At 37.4% G+C, this 16,211-nt stretch overlaps 1 protein-coding gene across 2 annotated transcripts in view; it reads right to left on the bottom strand.

Moving 5' to 3' along the window:
- kra (basic leucine zipper and W2 domain-containing protein kra) overlaps positions 1-16,211 on the bottom strand; it is a 49,648-nt gene that overhangs the window by 28,306 nt on the left and 5,131 nt on the right. For both annotated transcript variants that reach the window (XM_083141634.1, XM_083141639.1), the window contains exons 2-4: positions 10,821-10,892; positions 6,995-7,171; positions 4,484-4,587 (exon numbers count right to left, since the gene is read on the bottom strand). In XM_083141634.1, the coding sequence (XP_082997760.1) occupies positions 4,484-4,587; positions 6,995-7,171; positions 10,821-10,881 (342 nt within the window). In that variant the 5' untranslated portion in view covers positions 10,882-10,892. The remainder of the gene's footprint in view (positions 1-4,483; positions 4,588-6,994; positions 7,172-10,820; positions 10,893-16,211) is intronic.

Here is a 16,211-nt window from a genome sequence, read left to right on the forward strand (position 1 = left end):
GCGTGTGCGTAGCATGTCTCATGTGACTGGTGTTGGCAGATGCTCCATACGCAGGATGTTGAAGACACATCATTTTCATCCACTCAAGCTGCAGTTATTACACCACCTTTCTGAAGACGATCCTGACCGCCGGCTTCAGTTTGCGGAATGGGCAACAGCACAGCTTGCAGATAACCCACAGTTCGCCCACAATGTGCTTTTTACGGACGAAGCTAACTTTTACGTTAACGGGGAGGTTAACAAGCAGAACCTACATTATTGGTCAGACAGTAACCCACATTGGACTGATCCATCCAAGATGGTTGGACATACCAAAGTCATGGTGTGGTACGGGATCTGGGGAACACAGGTCATTGGTCCTGTGTTCATCCACAACAATTTGAATGCCGACAGCTACAAAGAGATGTTGGAGGAGCTGGTGTTCCCATCCGTAGCGACGGAGGATGGTGACTTCCCCTTGGTTTCAGCACCCTGGGGCACCACCTCACTACGTGGATTACTCAACGAACAGTTTCCACAGCGCTGGATTGGCCGTCGAGGTCCAGTGGTGTGGCACAATATCCCCCGATCTCACTCGCCTGACTTTCACCTATGGGGCCACCTCAAAGCCATGGTGTATGCAGTCAAAATCAATGATCTTCGCCACCTGGAACAGCGGATCATTGATGCATGTGCGGCTATTACACCAGATGTCCTGTTACGTGTGCATACGGAGTGGCAGAAGAGAATGGAAATGACTGTCCAGCATGAAGGAGGCCACATCGAACAGATCATGTAAAGTGTGCCACTTTTCAAAACTTGAAAAAAGAAACCTTTGTAACTCCTACACGAATAAAGATACGTCAAAATGGACAACACTATTTAATTCCTGACAAAATTCTAGCCTAAAATTAGGTGTCACATGACCCCCTTCCCATTTAAAAAAATGAAGTTGAATCCAAGATGGCGGACTTCAAGATGGCGGCCATCAAGATCAACCTCATCATAAAGTTTTCCCCCACCCCCAACACGCATATCCAACACTCACTGACACCTATCCTCACAGTGGCTTATTTTATTTAGGTGTATTGAGACTTTTGACCACCCTGTATATATAAAAATGTATGTATGTGTGTGTTTCTTCCAGCATAACTCTCGAACGTGTGGAGTGATTTCAACTAAACTTGGTACACGTATCACTTGCAATGTGGAAGGAAATACTGTGGGGGTAAGACACCCCTGGCACCCCTAGGGTATGGGGTGGGAAGTGGGTGACATGTAAAAATAATTGAAAACGACAAATATTAGTATGGAATCCATAGTTTTCGGGGTCACTAAGATGAACAGTGACACACACAATGGCATTCAATTCTAAAACACCCCCTAGGGGTGGGGGTGGGAAAGGGGTGACATGTAAAAATAAACAAAAAGGATCGATATTAGTGTGGAATCCATAGTTTTTGGGTTTGCTAAGATGAATAGTGACACTACGAATGCCGTTCAAACCCCTGGCACCCCTACGGGTGGGGGTGAGAAGGGGGGAATGTAAAAATAATCGAAAATGACTGATATTAGTGTGGAATCCATAGTTTTCGAGGTTGCTAAGATGAATAGTGACACTACGAATGCCGTTCAACTCCTATCGGCATGGGAGGTGAGAGGGAGTGAAAAATAAAATATCAAAAATGACCTACATTAGTGTTGAATCCATAGTTTTTGGAGTCTCTAAGCTAATTGGTGACATTTATGATGACATGAGAGTTGGGAGAGAGAGGGGGGGGGAGGGAGGGAAAAAGAGAGACACACACACTTGCTTTCTCAAACACTATCAACAAGTCACAGGGCTGTCTATTAAGTAATGCGGAGTGGATTTAAGATCGCCATGTTTCTCCAACGGACAACTTTTAATAGAAGATTGTGATAAATAAATACCTGGACAACCCCAGGCTATCAGCTAGTTGTTATATAAATAAGAGTTAAAATGACCATACAACTGTAAATTAAGAAAGATTTCAAAGTAATCAAAATCTTATATAAAAACAATTTGCAGAGTTCAAACCTACTGATAAGCCAAAGTACGGCAGCAGACAGCATTTGTCATGGACAGAGATCTTTGTTTAACATGGAGATAGATGTAAGGTATGCTTTGTCATTGAATGAATACCACCTGCCGCAGCCAACATCCAACATTTTAAACAATCTCTATTGTACAAGCTCTGCAAAAATACAATTTTTTCCAGAAAAATAGTAAATTTCCCTGACTTTTCCAGGTTTTTCAGACTGGTAGACACCCTGAAAAATGCATCTCTTTAGAGGTACAAGGGTGCACCAAATATAAACGGGAATTTCTTCCGCACAGCCAGAGAAATTGTGGTACAGCCCTGTGGCCTTGGTGATGTTGTGTGTGTAGAGTCTGTTCCCTGCCTGGAGTCCTTGCCAACTCTCCACACCAGTCAGTAGCACGATGAGTAAGCAAGAGGTACACACATCCTTTGCACAACACATCATTATAAAATTTCTTACAAAAGAAGGGGTAAAACCAGCTGAAATTTTGATGAGACATAACGGCAGCCAAGGGACCTTATTGAATGTTACCGTCACTTGACAGTGAGTGAAATTTCTTCTGCAGTGGGCATAAGCTATGGTAGTGTTCATGCGATCATTCATAACAACTTGGGCTACCGAAAAATCTCCTCGAAATGGGTTCCACACTTCCTCACTGAGGAGCAAAAAAAAGTTTGACTGGAAATCTCTCCAAGGCTCCTGGCTTGTTATGAGAGAGAAGGGGATGAGTCCAGACCTATTATACCCCTGTGACTACCATTTCTGAGCCCAGACTTATACCCCTGTGACTACCATTTGTTTGGGCCACTGAAAGAAGCACTGGGAGGGAAGCATTTTCAGGATGATGCAGGAGTGGAGGAGATTTCGTGAGCAACTGGCTCCGCACACGTCAGAAGACTTTCTGGGAAAATGAGATTGCCAAACTCCCTATCTGCTGGCAAAAGTGCATTTCAGTTGCAGGGAACTATGTAGAAAAGTAATGAATTTTGTTTTGTATTTGAATTTTGTTTCAATAAATTATGAAAAATAAATTCTCGTTTATATTTGATTCACCCTCGTACAATGGTGTAGCAATGGAAAACACTGACAACTACAAAGAATTTTGACAAGATGTGTACTACTCTTAAGTCCACTTTATGCTCGAACAGGTTAACTGGGTCTGGGCCTACAGTTTCAAGTGGAATCTGAACCACTGTGTAATGTGCCTACACTGGTGATCGAAACCAGGATCCCTTGATTACAAGGCAACAGCATTAGGGGGTAAGCAAGATTGCACTCTGATAAGTAGGGTTGAGCCAATACTGCTCTTGAACCAATACTATATTCCACTGATCTGATAAATTCCAAATAATCTCTGAAGAATCTCAATGGTTCGTAGACCTGCTTAATAAATGTATGTTATCAGATGGCTGCAACACAAAAGAATCTGCATATTTTGTTTTTTAAAAAATAGGGATTCGACATTAATGTTTATATCCATAAAAATTATAACAAAATGGTAGAATATTGGACTAAATTACAAGATATTTATCAATATATCGGACTGATAAAATTATTAGTAATTTTACTGATAAAGTGATATGCCTATATTGGTTGATACTGATAGAGTAACGATTAATTTGTCCCATCCCTAATACATATCATTTATTGAGACTACACCATATAAATCTATCATATTTTTGCTTTAAATTATTCATAATTTCATACGAGATAATCATTTTATCACAAAACCCATCTCTCCCCCACAGTTTTGTTGCAAAATAATTAAAATGATACATTTTGCATCTTGACCAGGATATTTAGATTCCATGAAAAAATACCATGCAAGATAGCCAGAGCACAGAAAAGTATCAGCCTGATATAGAGTGACCACAAGGAAAAGAACCTTCAGCAAAAAGTCTCCATGCATCTTCACCTCCACCGGTTGAACTCTGGCCATAAGGAAGTATGCTCCACTCTGTCCCTTCCCTCCTTGCAGGAGTACGATGCACAGGAGTCAGCGCAGGTTCTTTGGCCTGTGGTTTCACTATACATTGGTATCAGCTTAACCCTCATATTAATAGATTGTGTCAGCTATTTCAAATATTCCACTTGCTAACTTCAACAATCCAAATAACATATATTTCACAATATTAACCAAACATTTACTGCACTAAAGGGAAGCAGAAGTAAGTCAATATGGTGCACATAACAGACTGATAAAACAGTACTAGCAATATAAAAAGACAGACACAAATTAGTGTTTTGTCACATGCAAATTTTCAACACATATATCAACACAAAAGCCCATAGCCCAATTGGAAAATGAATAATGTATGGATGCATTTCAACAATATTTTAAATGAGGGAGACAGTACCAAAGATCAGAGACCATACAAGGTGAAACACTACATTTTGGAAGTCAAAATAGGAATGAAAAAACACTTAAAAAGATCAGTACCTGCTCATAGTTCCGCATTGTTTCCATGTCATCTGGAGCAATGAAAATACAATAGTCAGCCCTGCATGGCTTGTCGACATCTTGAATGATGCCTCCCCCTGGAGCTGTGAAAACACATGAATGCATTATAGCAGCACGAAAAAACTTCAAAAGAAAACTGTCAAAACAAAACAGCTGAATGTGGTACAAGAACCACGAAAAGCTAGTTACAATAAAATTACAAATAATTTGGTTCACACTGTATATGTCATTTTTGACAAAACTCTCTATTTTTTTTCTCAACTCTAAGTCAACTTGAGAATTCCAAATTACATTAACTTGTTTCAGAGAAAAATTAGCACATTAAGGCTCGGCTGGACCTTTGGCATGCGAATGGGCGAATCTTTTGAAATTTTCCTCTCCACTTGAAAAACCTCTTCGATAATTCAAAATATGAAAAATTACATAAGCTTAGAATTCCTTCTAGAGCATTGACGTGAATTTTCGTGTAGTTGTCTTTCACAGTTGTCTAGATATTATCAATAGTTTAATAGACTTACGTAATCGCGAAACTATTGATAATATCTAGACAACAGTGAACTTAAAGGTCCAGCCGAGCCTTGACATATATACTGATTAGGGCAGGCGTTCCTTATTTTGGCCATTTTCTTTTCTTTGTGTAAGTTGTACCACATACCACCTATTTCTTCCTTGAGGCTACATGTAATGATATATGAAATTTCCTTATTTTGGCCATTTTCTTGTCTTTGTGCAAGTTGTAACACATACCACCAATTTTTTCCTTAAGGCTACACGTAACGATATATGAAATTTCATTGCAATCAGATGGTGTTAACCTGTGCGCACTTGATCTTCAAATTTGAATATACTAGGCATAACTTAAAATTATTTGACACTTAAAACGATTACATTAGAATTTACATAACTACTATATATTTTCCTTTCAGTGTCTTCTTTTCACAATCTGATAAAGCTTTGGATGATGCTGACCACAGCAGAATGGAATTGCCTTTGTTTCTTATCCAGACTTAAGAATGCTTTCTTTCTGCATTAATTTAACAGCAATTCCAGCTGTATAACATTAAGTCTGTCCATAACAAATTAAGTCTAGTTTTTGCATCTAAAATGAAATTTCGCCTTATTCAAATTTGCCACAATTCTATTTTTGTTCTTTCCATTAGCATTGTCATCAAAGAGCACTAAAACTGACACTTCTTCAGATAAATACATCAAGTCTCACTTAATTTCTAGAATTCATAGAAACTGGGTTGTATGCTTTCCATGAATTTAAGAAGCTCAGATCTTGATCAGGGTCTGTTACAGGCGTGGAGCCTTAACCCACCATCTGACAAACTTTTACAATGGATAGGTTAATGTCTCTTATAGCTTCTTTATCCTAGCTGCACAGTTGCAGTTCAGATTGTAGCAAAAATATTTCAAGATGTAAATTGCTCTTCATATCTAGAGGACTTCCTGCAATGTACTGAGAGGACTTAATTTTAGTCTTCTTCTATTTGAAAGTTTGTAGACAATATGACATATCAAATAAGTTGTTTGTTCTCAAACTCTTCTTCACAGCATACAAAAATATCTTGAGTTTTGAAAGTCTCTACAAGTCAGTGTCTATATATATTCATATGTGGTGGCCCATATCCCTCACCAAAACACACTTATTGGCACTGCACAGTTCATATGACACAACGTGAATATAAATGAATAAAAATGCATGTAGCATGGCCTGTTAAGAGCAATGAACTGACTTACATGCACTGCCATTCTTTGGACTGAGCTCAACACAATATGTTAGGATGTGCTTGCCACTGTATTTTCAAGGTCAAGTCGGTGAAATGATTCAATCAGCAAGAAATTAAACTACATTGTGTTTTGGAGTAATTGAAATTAAGTTAGCAGGTGTGTGTTCAAAAAATTCAGTCAAAAAAACAAGGGACACCCTAGTAATGATATTGAATTTGTAGCAATGCAAACAGAAGAAATAATGAACCTGATATAAAAAGGAATGCATTCTTCACCTCCTTCATTAATGAAGGCAGCTATGCCTCTGATACTGTGCTTTAGGAAATTAATACATAAATTTATACAATAACAAAAAATATAATCATGCACTAAACTACAGAAATACGAGACTTCAAATTATGTATCTTTAATCTTTCCTGGTAAAACAATATCTCATTAGTGGTATATTCTTTACATTACTCCACAACTGGTGGTATACAAATATTCCTCATGACAAGCTAAAGATTTAGCTGATATTACAAATCATAATTTATCGTATGGAACTGTTAAAAACAAGTTCTGAAAACTTCAAGATATGTTTGAATATGCTGCCAACTTCTACATTATTCAGCAAACTATATATTATAGAAGTATTACATCGGTAAAATCAACTTTGATCCATAAGCGAAATTTATACACCCTGAAACAATTTTCAAACCGTATTCACCATTAAGATAATTTAAACCATATTATTTTATTCTAATGACGAATATTTACCTAAAAGTCCTCCTGCTATAAGTATATCAAAGAGAGCTTCACCGTAACGCCTGTAGTCTAATTTTGATCCTGCGGTATCTAGAAATTTGGAAACTGCTTCTAGGTCAGATCCTGCTTTGTTGAGACCCTGCAGTATGGCATCCCTAAAACCTGTAGGGTCGTATTTCTCTTTTTCATCTGGAACAAGATGTGAAAGATGCTAGAAAATGTTCTTTATCAATAAAAAAAAAACAGCTAAATAACATTATCTATATTTATTGATCGATTGAATTAGGTTATTTTACACCACTTATCTGCCAATTTTGGCTAAATGCAATGATGAGGATGAGCGATAACATGATGAAATTGATGAAGGAACACTGACAGAACACCATGCGCAGGATGGGTTTAAACCTGGGACCCCTTGCATTGTAACATGCTGTGCTAACCACTTTGCCACAGAGGATGGAGTCCATATATTTTCTTCTGAACTTCATATTATTTACACACCAATAATATGTAAAATGGTGGAAATCAGATTTTACATTTTCTGCAGTATAAATTCAATACTCATGGTCCAAATAGAGCATAATAAAATTTTTCATTTTTCTTAAGTCTGATTGTCAAAGGCAGCGTTCAACAACTTCAACTTGGTTTCTGCAGAAAGAGGGTGTGACCATCCTAGAAATTCACACGTGGATGGTGACAGTGTGTGGACAGCATGCAGTCACAGAAAAGCATATAAAACTGAGTGGGAGGCTAGAAAAATGACTGCATCTCAACAGAGAACAGCACAAGTTCTGGAACTGAAGCAAACCAACATCACCTGAGTGTGTTAAAATGTAAAAGTCACAAGGGCTCAAATCGGGGGATCGAGCCGGCCAGGGAATCGGGCTGCCTCGGCCAATCCATTTCTTTGGGTAATATTCATCCAGCCACTGTCGCACGCCAGGCAGAAGTATAGATGGGCGTAATCAACAATCATTTGATCGAGCCATTTTTCCTGCCCCAAATCATAAATGGTATCACTTATGAACATTTTTTGAGGAACGGGATGGCAATGTTGTTGAAGGATGTGCCTCTAGCTACAAGAAGTGACATGATTTATCAGCATGATGACTGCCCAGCTCGATCCCCCGATCGATTTGACGCCTTGTGACTTTTACATTTGGAGCCACATGACAAGACACCGGTAAACTCGCAAGAAAAGCTCAGGGAGAGGATCTCAACAGCTGGTCAACACATCAAGGACACCATCACATCACGAGTTAAGAGACCAAATGTTCGTAAAACCCTGCGTGCCTGCATTCGTAACGGAGGTGCCCACTTTGAGCAAGACGTGTAATGTTCTTTAATTGTATTGTTCATTGATTCCATTCACATGAAGATGAATGAAGTATTATTTCTTGTACACAAATATGAATGTTAGCAACATTTGTACCTTGTTGGATAACAGACGACACAAGGAAGTAATTTAAGTAATTTGTACGCTTCGTGTCATACCATTTTTGTTATAAATACGTTGCCAAGTAAACTAAGAGTACATTTTTTTATCATCACTTGTAAGTTTAGACCCACCCGTTACTTACATGTGATTGTTATTTCGGAAAAACTTTTTTTTAAATGAACCACTTATTTATTAGCTATCAGAAAATGCTGAAATAAGTTCCATACAATAAGCAGTTTTTTCTCAATTCATCTTTTTATGTGGAAAATTGTCATTTTTTAAAAAAACAATTGAAATTCGATTATCTCGAAAACTACTAATTTTCGGACGGGGTATCATATGGTCAAATTTATTGCAAACTGTCTCTACTTTAACCCCTTTCAGGGAATACATCTAATTACCAGTCACCCTGTATATATATATATGTATATTAGCAGGTAACAATATGTTATAAGCACATTCTTACTTTCCAAAGAAGCGCATGTGGGATGGCAAAACTGATCCGGATCCGAAAATTCCAGATTCAGATCCGGATCTGAAAATTCCGGATCCGCGGATCCGGATCCAAAAAATTTTAGGATCCGGATCTGGTCATCCCTAGTAGAGATCTGTGGTGTGGACGTCACTTTGTAGTTGTTCCCGTGCAGTGCTTTGTGAAGATGGAAAAAATCGAGATTCGAGAGGTGATTAAGTACTTTGTAAAGAAAGGTATGAAAGCAAAGGAAATTCATGCCGATTTTCTGAACACACTGGGGGACTCTGCTCCTTCATATTCAACTATTGCAAAGTGGACAAACGAGTTAGAAGATGATCCACGTTGTGGTCGCCCAAAATGTGCTACTACCTCAGAAATTATTGAAAAAGTGCATAAATTGGTCATGGAGGATCACCGACTGAAAGTGCGTGAAATTGCTGAAGCTATAGGAATGTCATCCGAACGGGCGTATCACATTTTAACAGTTGAATTGGATATGAGAAAATTATATCTGCAAGATGGGTGCCGCGACTTTTAACACAGGACCATAAACGCATCAGAGTGGACATTTCCGAACAATGTTTGACTCGTTTTAAGAGAAACCAAACAGATTTTTTGCTCCGGTTTGTAACGACAGATGAAACGTGGGTCCACTACTATACCCCAGAGACAAAACAACAGTCAAAGCAGTGGAAACATGTTGATTCACCACCACCAAAGAAAGCAAAGGCAATATGGTCGGCCGGAAAGGTAATGGCGTCAGTGTTTTGGGATGCGAAAGGGATTCTGTTGATCGATTATCTTCCCACTGGTCAAACAATTACGGGATAATACTACGCTAATCTCCTCAACCAACTAAAGCATAAGATACGGGAAAAGAGGCCAGGTTTGGCAAGAAAGAAAATCATCTTGCATCAGGACAATGCGCGCCCTCACACAAGTGTCGTTGCCATGGCAAAAATTCATGAACTTGGTTACGAATTGTTGCCACATCTGCCTTATTCGTCTGATTTGGCTCCCACAGACTTCCATCTTTTCCCCAAACTCAAAAGTTTCCTCGGTGGACAGAGATTCTCTTCAAAGGAAGAACGAATAGCCGAAGTTGACACGTATTTCACAGGCCTGGGGGAATCTAATTTTCGAGATAGGATCAAGGCATTGGAACATCGCTGGACCAAGTGCATTAGTGTACAGGGAGACTACATTGAAAAATAAAAAATAAAAAATCACTGTTGTAAGTTGTTTCTTTCTATTCCATTCCGAGAACTTTTCAAACCACCCTCCTAAACAGTCTCACTACATTGTCAAGGAGAGAGAGATAGAGAGAGAAAGAGAGAGTGAGTGTGTGTAACTTAAACCTAAATTTGAATTGAAACTACTGCACACATAATTTAAAGTAAATCGTATGTTGAATCTTAGACTCCAGTTCAGCAAGCCCCCAGTCCGCCCATGTCCCAGAGGGCATATGGCTCTTGACAACATTATAACATTACATGTCTTATGAAACATACAAGAGAAAGGTGAATGAACACACAAACATTCAAGCAAACTGTACAAAACGAAATGTGTCTATGTATGTACTACTGTATATCCATTTAAAGAAAATAATTTCCCGCTACGGGAACACCGACTGGATCTGAAATGCACAAAAAGCTGCCAAATTCAAATGCCCGAGCACAACTTGGGCTCGGGCTTAAGGGGTTAAAGAATGTTAGGAGAATACAAAAGGGAAAAGCCTGAGCTACAACAACATTAAACTTATCAATCAAAATGTTCACACAAAGTAGTCTAGTCTACATTTATCCCCATTTTGGCAAGTGAACACTTAAGTCACCAACAACCAATACACTGGAATTAAATAAAAGTAGTTCATTAACATAATCTGGCATTTTACACAGTCTTTTACATAAAATGTAATGTCATACCTCTTTTTCTGGTCTTGATGCGTTGACCTGATAATACTGGCTTTTCTGTTTTCTGACTCATACAATAATTCGCTGAAATAGAGATATAAAATAATTTATGAAACATGCAAGAGAGAAAAATGAGCATGTATAATCAAAACTACACACTAATTAAATTCATGTTTATAGGAAGGAACACTGAAGCAAAACAAGAATGTACACTATATTAGCTCAGCATAACTTTTCGCTTGAATTCGATTCCAATTTTAATATTTCGAGCAATACAACTTTCATAAAACATAAAATAAGATAAGCCGTGGACCAAAATTCCTATTTTGGTAAAAACCCAGGGCATAAAAGATGCTACAACTGAAACAGAGGGTGAATCAATGAAATGTATGGATTTAGATAGGACGATGAGGAAGGTATTTAGAATCTGAAAATCTGTGCCGGTACTTAAAAGAAAAGTATTTGAATGTTTTAGTCACAAACTACAGTAGAGTCCCAATAATTCATTGGTGGATGGGACTATACAAAATAGACTTGGAAATTCTGAAAAGAAAAACATTATAAAAAAACTACAGTATATGAAAAATGGGATATCCAGTATTATTATGAATATAGTAGCTTTGTTGTTCAGTAGGTTAGAAACAATGATGGCATGAAGAAATAGTTAAACAAAATTGAACTTACACATTAAACAAATGGTCAGCTCTTCTGTGTCACGATGTGCAAATGTCTCTTTTCACATACTACTTATCTGAGCACTTGGAAGAAAATTTAGATCTTTTTGGCTCGAGTATATGGAATAATGGATTATCAAAACTACTGTACTAATTTATGAGAAATTATGTTCTGGAAAACTATGTAACACATACTGCCATATAAGCCAGTTTTATTCATACATATAAGAGTATTTATTTTATTCGAACATAGATATTTGGAGGTTAAGAATATGTGCAAATGTCAGTTTAAATTTTGCTCCTGTGATGATTCTTTAACGTTATTGTGCATTTGAGTATGTAAAAGATTTTTATTAAAAAAATCATTTCTGATGATTTAAAAAAAACCACTTAAAATAGATTGTTAGTTTTATTGATTGAATTGTTGTTTTAAGTCCACTTTATGCACAATAAGGCTAATCGGGACTGGACCTACAGTTTAAAGTGGGATCCGAACCACTATGCCATGTGCCTCCACCGGGTATCGAACCCGGGACCCCTTTGTATGTTTAATTGGCAGCATACATATAGACATACGTATGTCTTTTATAGAAAGGTTTATTTCTGGTAAACAGCCCTGTGAAATATTTGAACAGTTCGATTAAAGCAAATAAAAATTATATGTAAATATACATTTTTCTGTTTGATACTGTATATATATATATATATGAACCTACTACGGAAATGTTTGTTGAGTGTGTTAATGAAACTATAAAAATTTTAGTACCTTTTCTTCTAGTGAAAATAAAACATTCTGGATGTATCATATAATTGTAACTTAAAATATTTTTTATAGACTTTGCACCTGAATTTTGAAAATTTTTTGATGATAGTTTGCAAAATATCAGCTGCCATGTTTATTTAAAGTTTAATGATAATGACACTATTTACTATTTTGTATATTATTCTGTAAAAATTTACTATCCTTCGGACAACTCTAATTTTTTCGTTTCGTCAATTTTTGATATTCGTACTTACGTATCTGCTTTGCGGAACATTCCTAAAGGTGTATCAACGTTGTTTTGATGAAATTAATTGCAATTTTTCACATTACCAGTACGTCTTTCTGATAGACCTTTTCGCTTGCCTGAGACGAACTAACGTAACCACGTGCCAATGGTTCGCAATTATTTCCAATTTCTAGATCCTGATACTAACACGACACCAAATTTTAACTACGTTTCCTAACCTAACAGAACTAACCTATCCACGTGCCAATGGTCCGCCGGAGAATTAATTTTCAATAAACAACATGAATTTCAGCTATGAAACATTCCCACATCACACAAAACACCTTCCCGATGTTCGACAATGCTACAGGAACTTATTACGGTAAGTAGTTTCTTCTGTAAAAATAAATAAATGTGTCCGAAGGATAGTAAACAAGTACCTTAATTTGCTTTCACCAAAAGTGATCCTGATATCTACAAATCCTTATGTACATTATTCTTTAAATTTTTTTAAAGTGATTTAAATCAATGATTTCTTTTAAAAAAATCACCTGATTTATATCAATCCATCTTGCTGATATCAAAGTTTTAATAATCAATAAAAAAAGTCAGGTTTTATTGGATATGGACCTCTCTAAGAAATTAAGATGGTGTATAAAGCACAACTTATTTTAAAATATTTTATTGTCAAATAGGTAGCCAATCTATGCCTGCACAAATATATGAAGTGTTTAGGAAACATTGGTAGACTGTACTAAAATAATAAGTTATGTATTGGCAGTGAAATGAGCAAGAACTTAGTCTTCTTACATTACAGAATGATCTGTTGCTGCTGCATTACCATTTAGAAAACTGCAAACTGGAAAAAATATGGAACTGATCCTTTTAATAATCTTTTACTTTATTTGCTAAGTTCACTCATGTTTGTAATTGTACTATCATTTAACTTTAAAACAACAATAAATATAAATGGAAACATTGAAAAAGGGTTAAAATTAAATACAGGTCAAACATGCCCTTCCATACTGTGGTTACATTGCTTAGAAAAAAGAACTGTCACGTCCTTCTAACTTAAGACAATCAGAACTTATATTTCAAATTCAAAACTTGTTTTCCCCCTCTATTGCTTGCGGCTTAAACTCTACAGAAATGAAAATTAGCCTGTGTACAACACTTTTTGTAGACGAAATATAGTTGAAAGTTTAAAGCAGTCCTCCCGAAGTGACAATTTGTAATGATGCATAGCAGCATCTTGGCTGTAAACACCACATACATTGTATGAGGATACTATATGCCCACAAACTAAATACTTGGTTGATGGCGTTGCAAGCAAAAATTCAAGCGAGAACACACACATTAAAAAAAGAGGACAAAGCATAGTGAAAAAGGAGGACCCTGCAAAAAATGTCAATACATTTGCCATTACTCATAATGTAATCAATACAACAAAAATTCTTACTAACACTTTGCTCACCGATACTTCTCTGATAACTTTTTCAATAATTTATTCTTACCTTTAAGCAAATAAATTTTGCTACTTTCGCAATTCTTGGATATTAGAAGGGAAAATCCTCACAAATGAATGCAATTGTAACAAGTAAGCTTTGTTTATTTCCATTTTTTTAAAAAAATACGAATTAGATTTTAGGTAGTTTAGATTGGGACAAGAAATACGATTTTAATGCCAAAAACATTTCTAGTGTTCTTTCAACACCAGGGAAAAGTGACAGCCATAGACTAGCCTGAGTGTATCTCACACTTTACCTCATAGCTGGATATTTTCTTGCAAGATAATTTTTTAATTTACACTTTCTCCCAGTGAAAGTAAATATTATATAATAATCAAAATCCTCACTACATGTTTCTGTATTGCGTACGCACGACTCAAAAAGGAACTGGGAGACCTCTGCATCAGAGTGGTTATAACAGACTGCTTCAATGCTAGGGGTTCCAGGTTTGAATCCCGGCTTGGGCATGGGTGTTCTTTGTGTCTGTTTATTAAAATCATCACCGCTCATCCTCACGATTAGCAAAAAGTGGCAGGAAAGAAGTAAAATAAACAAAATCAATCAATTATACTCTGTCCCAACTAACTCTGGAGCAAGTGAACGAAAAGAAGTCTATGCGCAAGTGCAAGGTGACTCCACCAATGAACACAATGAACATGATTGCGTGGAGGTGGGGAAAGCGACTGCAGTCATCAGCCTTAGACCAGTGTGTACGGCTTCGCTGTGGCCACTCAGAGACTATGTGCGACCTTGGTTCAGGGATAACTGAGCCAGGGTATAACCAAAAAGGAACTGCACAGACTACATGCGTACCAGCAGTCTGGGACGTGCTCAGCGAGCAAAGTAACAACTTAGAATAATACTAAAAAGGTAAAAGGTAAAGTGTTCCCCTGTGCATAGCACCACGCCATGAAGGCGTATAGGGGGTGTGGGGGTAACGCCCCACACTTTCTTGATCCAGTCGTGAGTGGGGGTGATGTGATCAGCATCACGCCCCTGACTGCCTTTACCCCCCAGGGTTTGCCCCAGGTACCCATGTTATTCGACGCTGGGTGGGCGCCGGGGCCGCTTCCACCGTTAGAAAAGTTCCCGGATTTGAACCGGCCGGGGATCGAACCCGGGACCTTGAGCATGGTAGTCAGACGCGTTACCGACTGAGCCATACTAATGATGGTAAAATTTTGGTCTCCGGGAAACGTATTTCTTCAATTTTACAGGAGAAAGTACTTACCGAACTGAGTTTCTGTAGACTTTTGAAAGGTCGTGGAAGTGTTTTTTCCCATAGTTTATTTTATTTGGCCGGTAAATCATGTATTTTTCAAGAGTAATGTCTCTCCAATGCACAAAAGCTATTGCCTCTATGTCCTTCCACTACATGAACCAAATGTTGTGTGTGTTTGATGATGTTTGTGGTGCTATCCGTAAATGGTGCGTGGGGCTACCCGTGCATGGTTCGTGGGGTTTTCAAAAAAATATGAAATCAGTAACACCAAACTAGGTATTTTTCAGTGAAGAAGGTTGGAAACACTGCCTATCTACTGATGATAGACAACGCTAGTCAAGATTTGCCCACCATACTGTGTGTAACGCAAGCAAAAAACGAACAAACAATAATTACTCGATATGTGAAAAATTGAAATTGATTTCATGAAAAAAGCGAAATCCCATCTTCAAGAATCCTTAGCAATGCAGAATATGTAAGCACGAATGTGAAAAACAACAAAATAAAGAAATTTTAGAAGTTTCCCGGAGATTGAAATTTTAATGAAGCTAGTGCTACAAAACTTATATTTTGTTAACAATATGTGCTCATTGGCAAAACATTCAACTGATATCCGCACGAAACATTTTTGGTAAGATTAGGGTAAGAAAGGATCTCAAATTTCGTTAATATTTGGTATATTAACTACTTTTGGCCTTCTAATGGGTAGCCCCACGAACCATGCACGGGTAGCCCAAAAACCATTGACGGATAGCCCCACAAACCATTTCCGGTAAGGTTAGGTTAGGCAAGATTAATTAAAATTTTGTTCCTAAAACAATGAGATACAGTTGTAAAAAAAAGCCAGGTGTAAAAAAAAGCCACTTACATTGGCTTTTCCCCCTATTTCCACACGTGACCCCCTCATTTTAACAAGATATTCGTGATTAGAAGGCCAAATTTAGTTAGTACACCAAAAATTAACGAAATTGGAGACATTCTCTATATTCTTCATTTGCTCATGTGTAGCT

Source organism: Lepisma saccharinum, chromosome 1 (assembly GCF_977018435.1).
Source record: "Lepisma saccharinum chromosome 1, izLepSacc3.1, whole genome shotgun sequence".
Taxonomy (NCBI): domain Eukaryota; kingdom Metazoa; phylum Arthropoda; class Insecta; order Zygentoma; family Lepismatidae; genus Lepisma; species Lepisma saccharinum.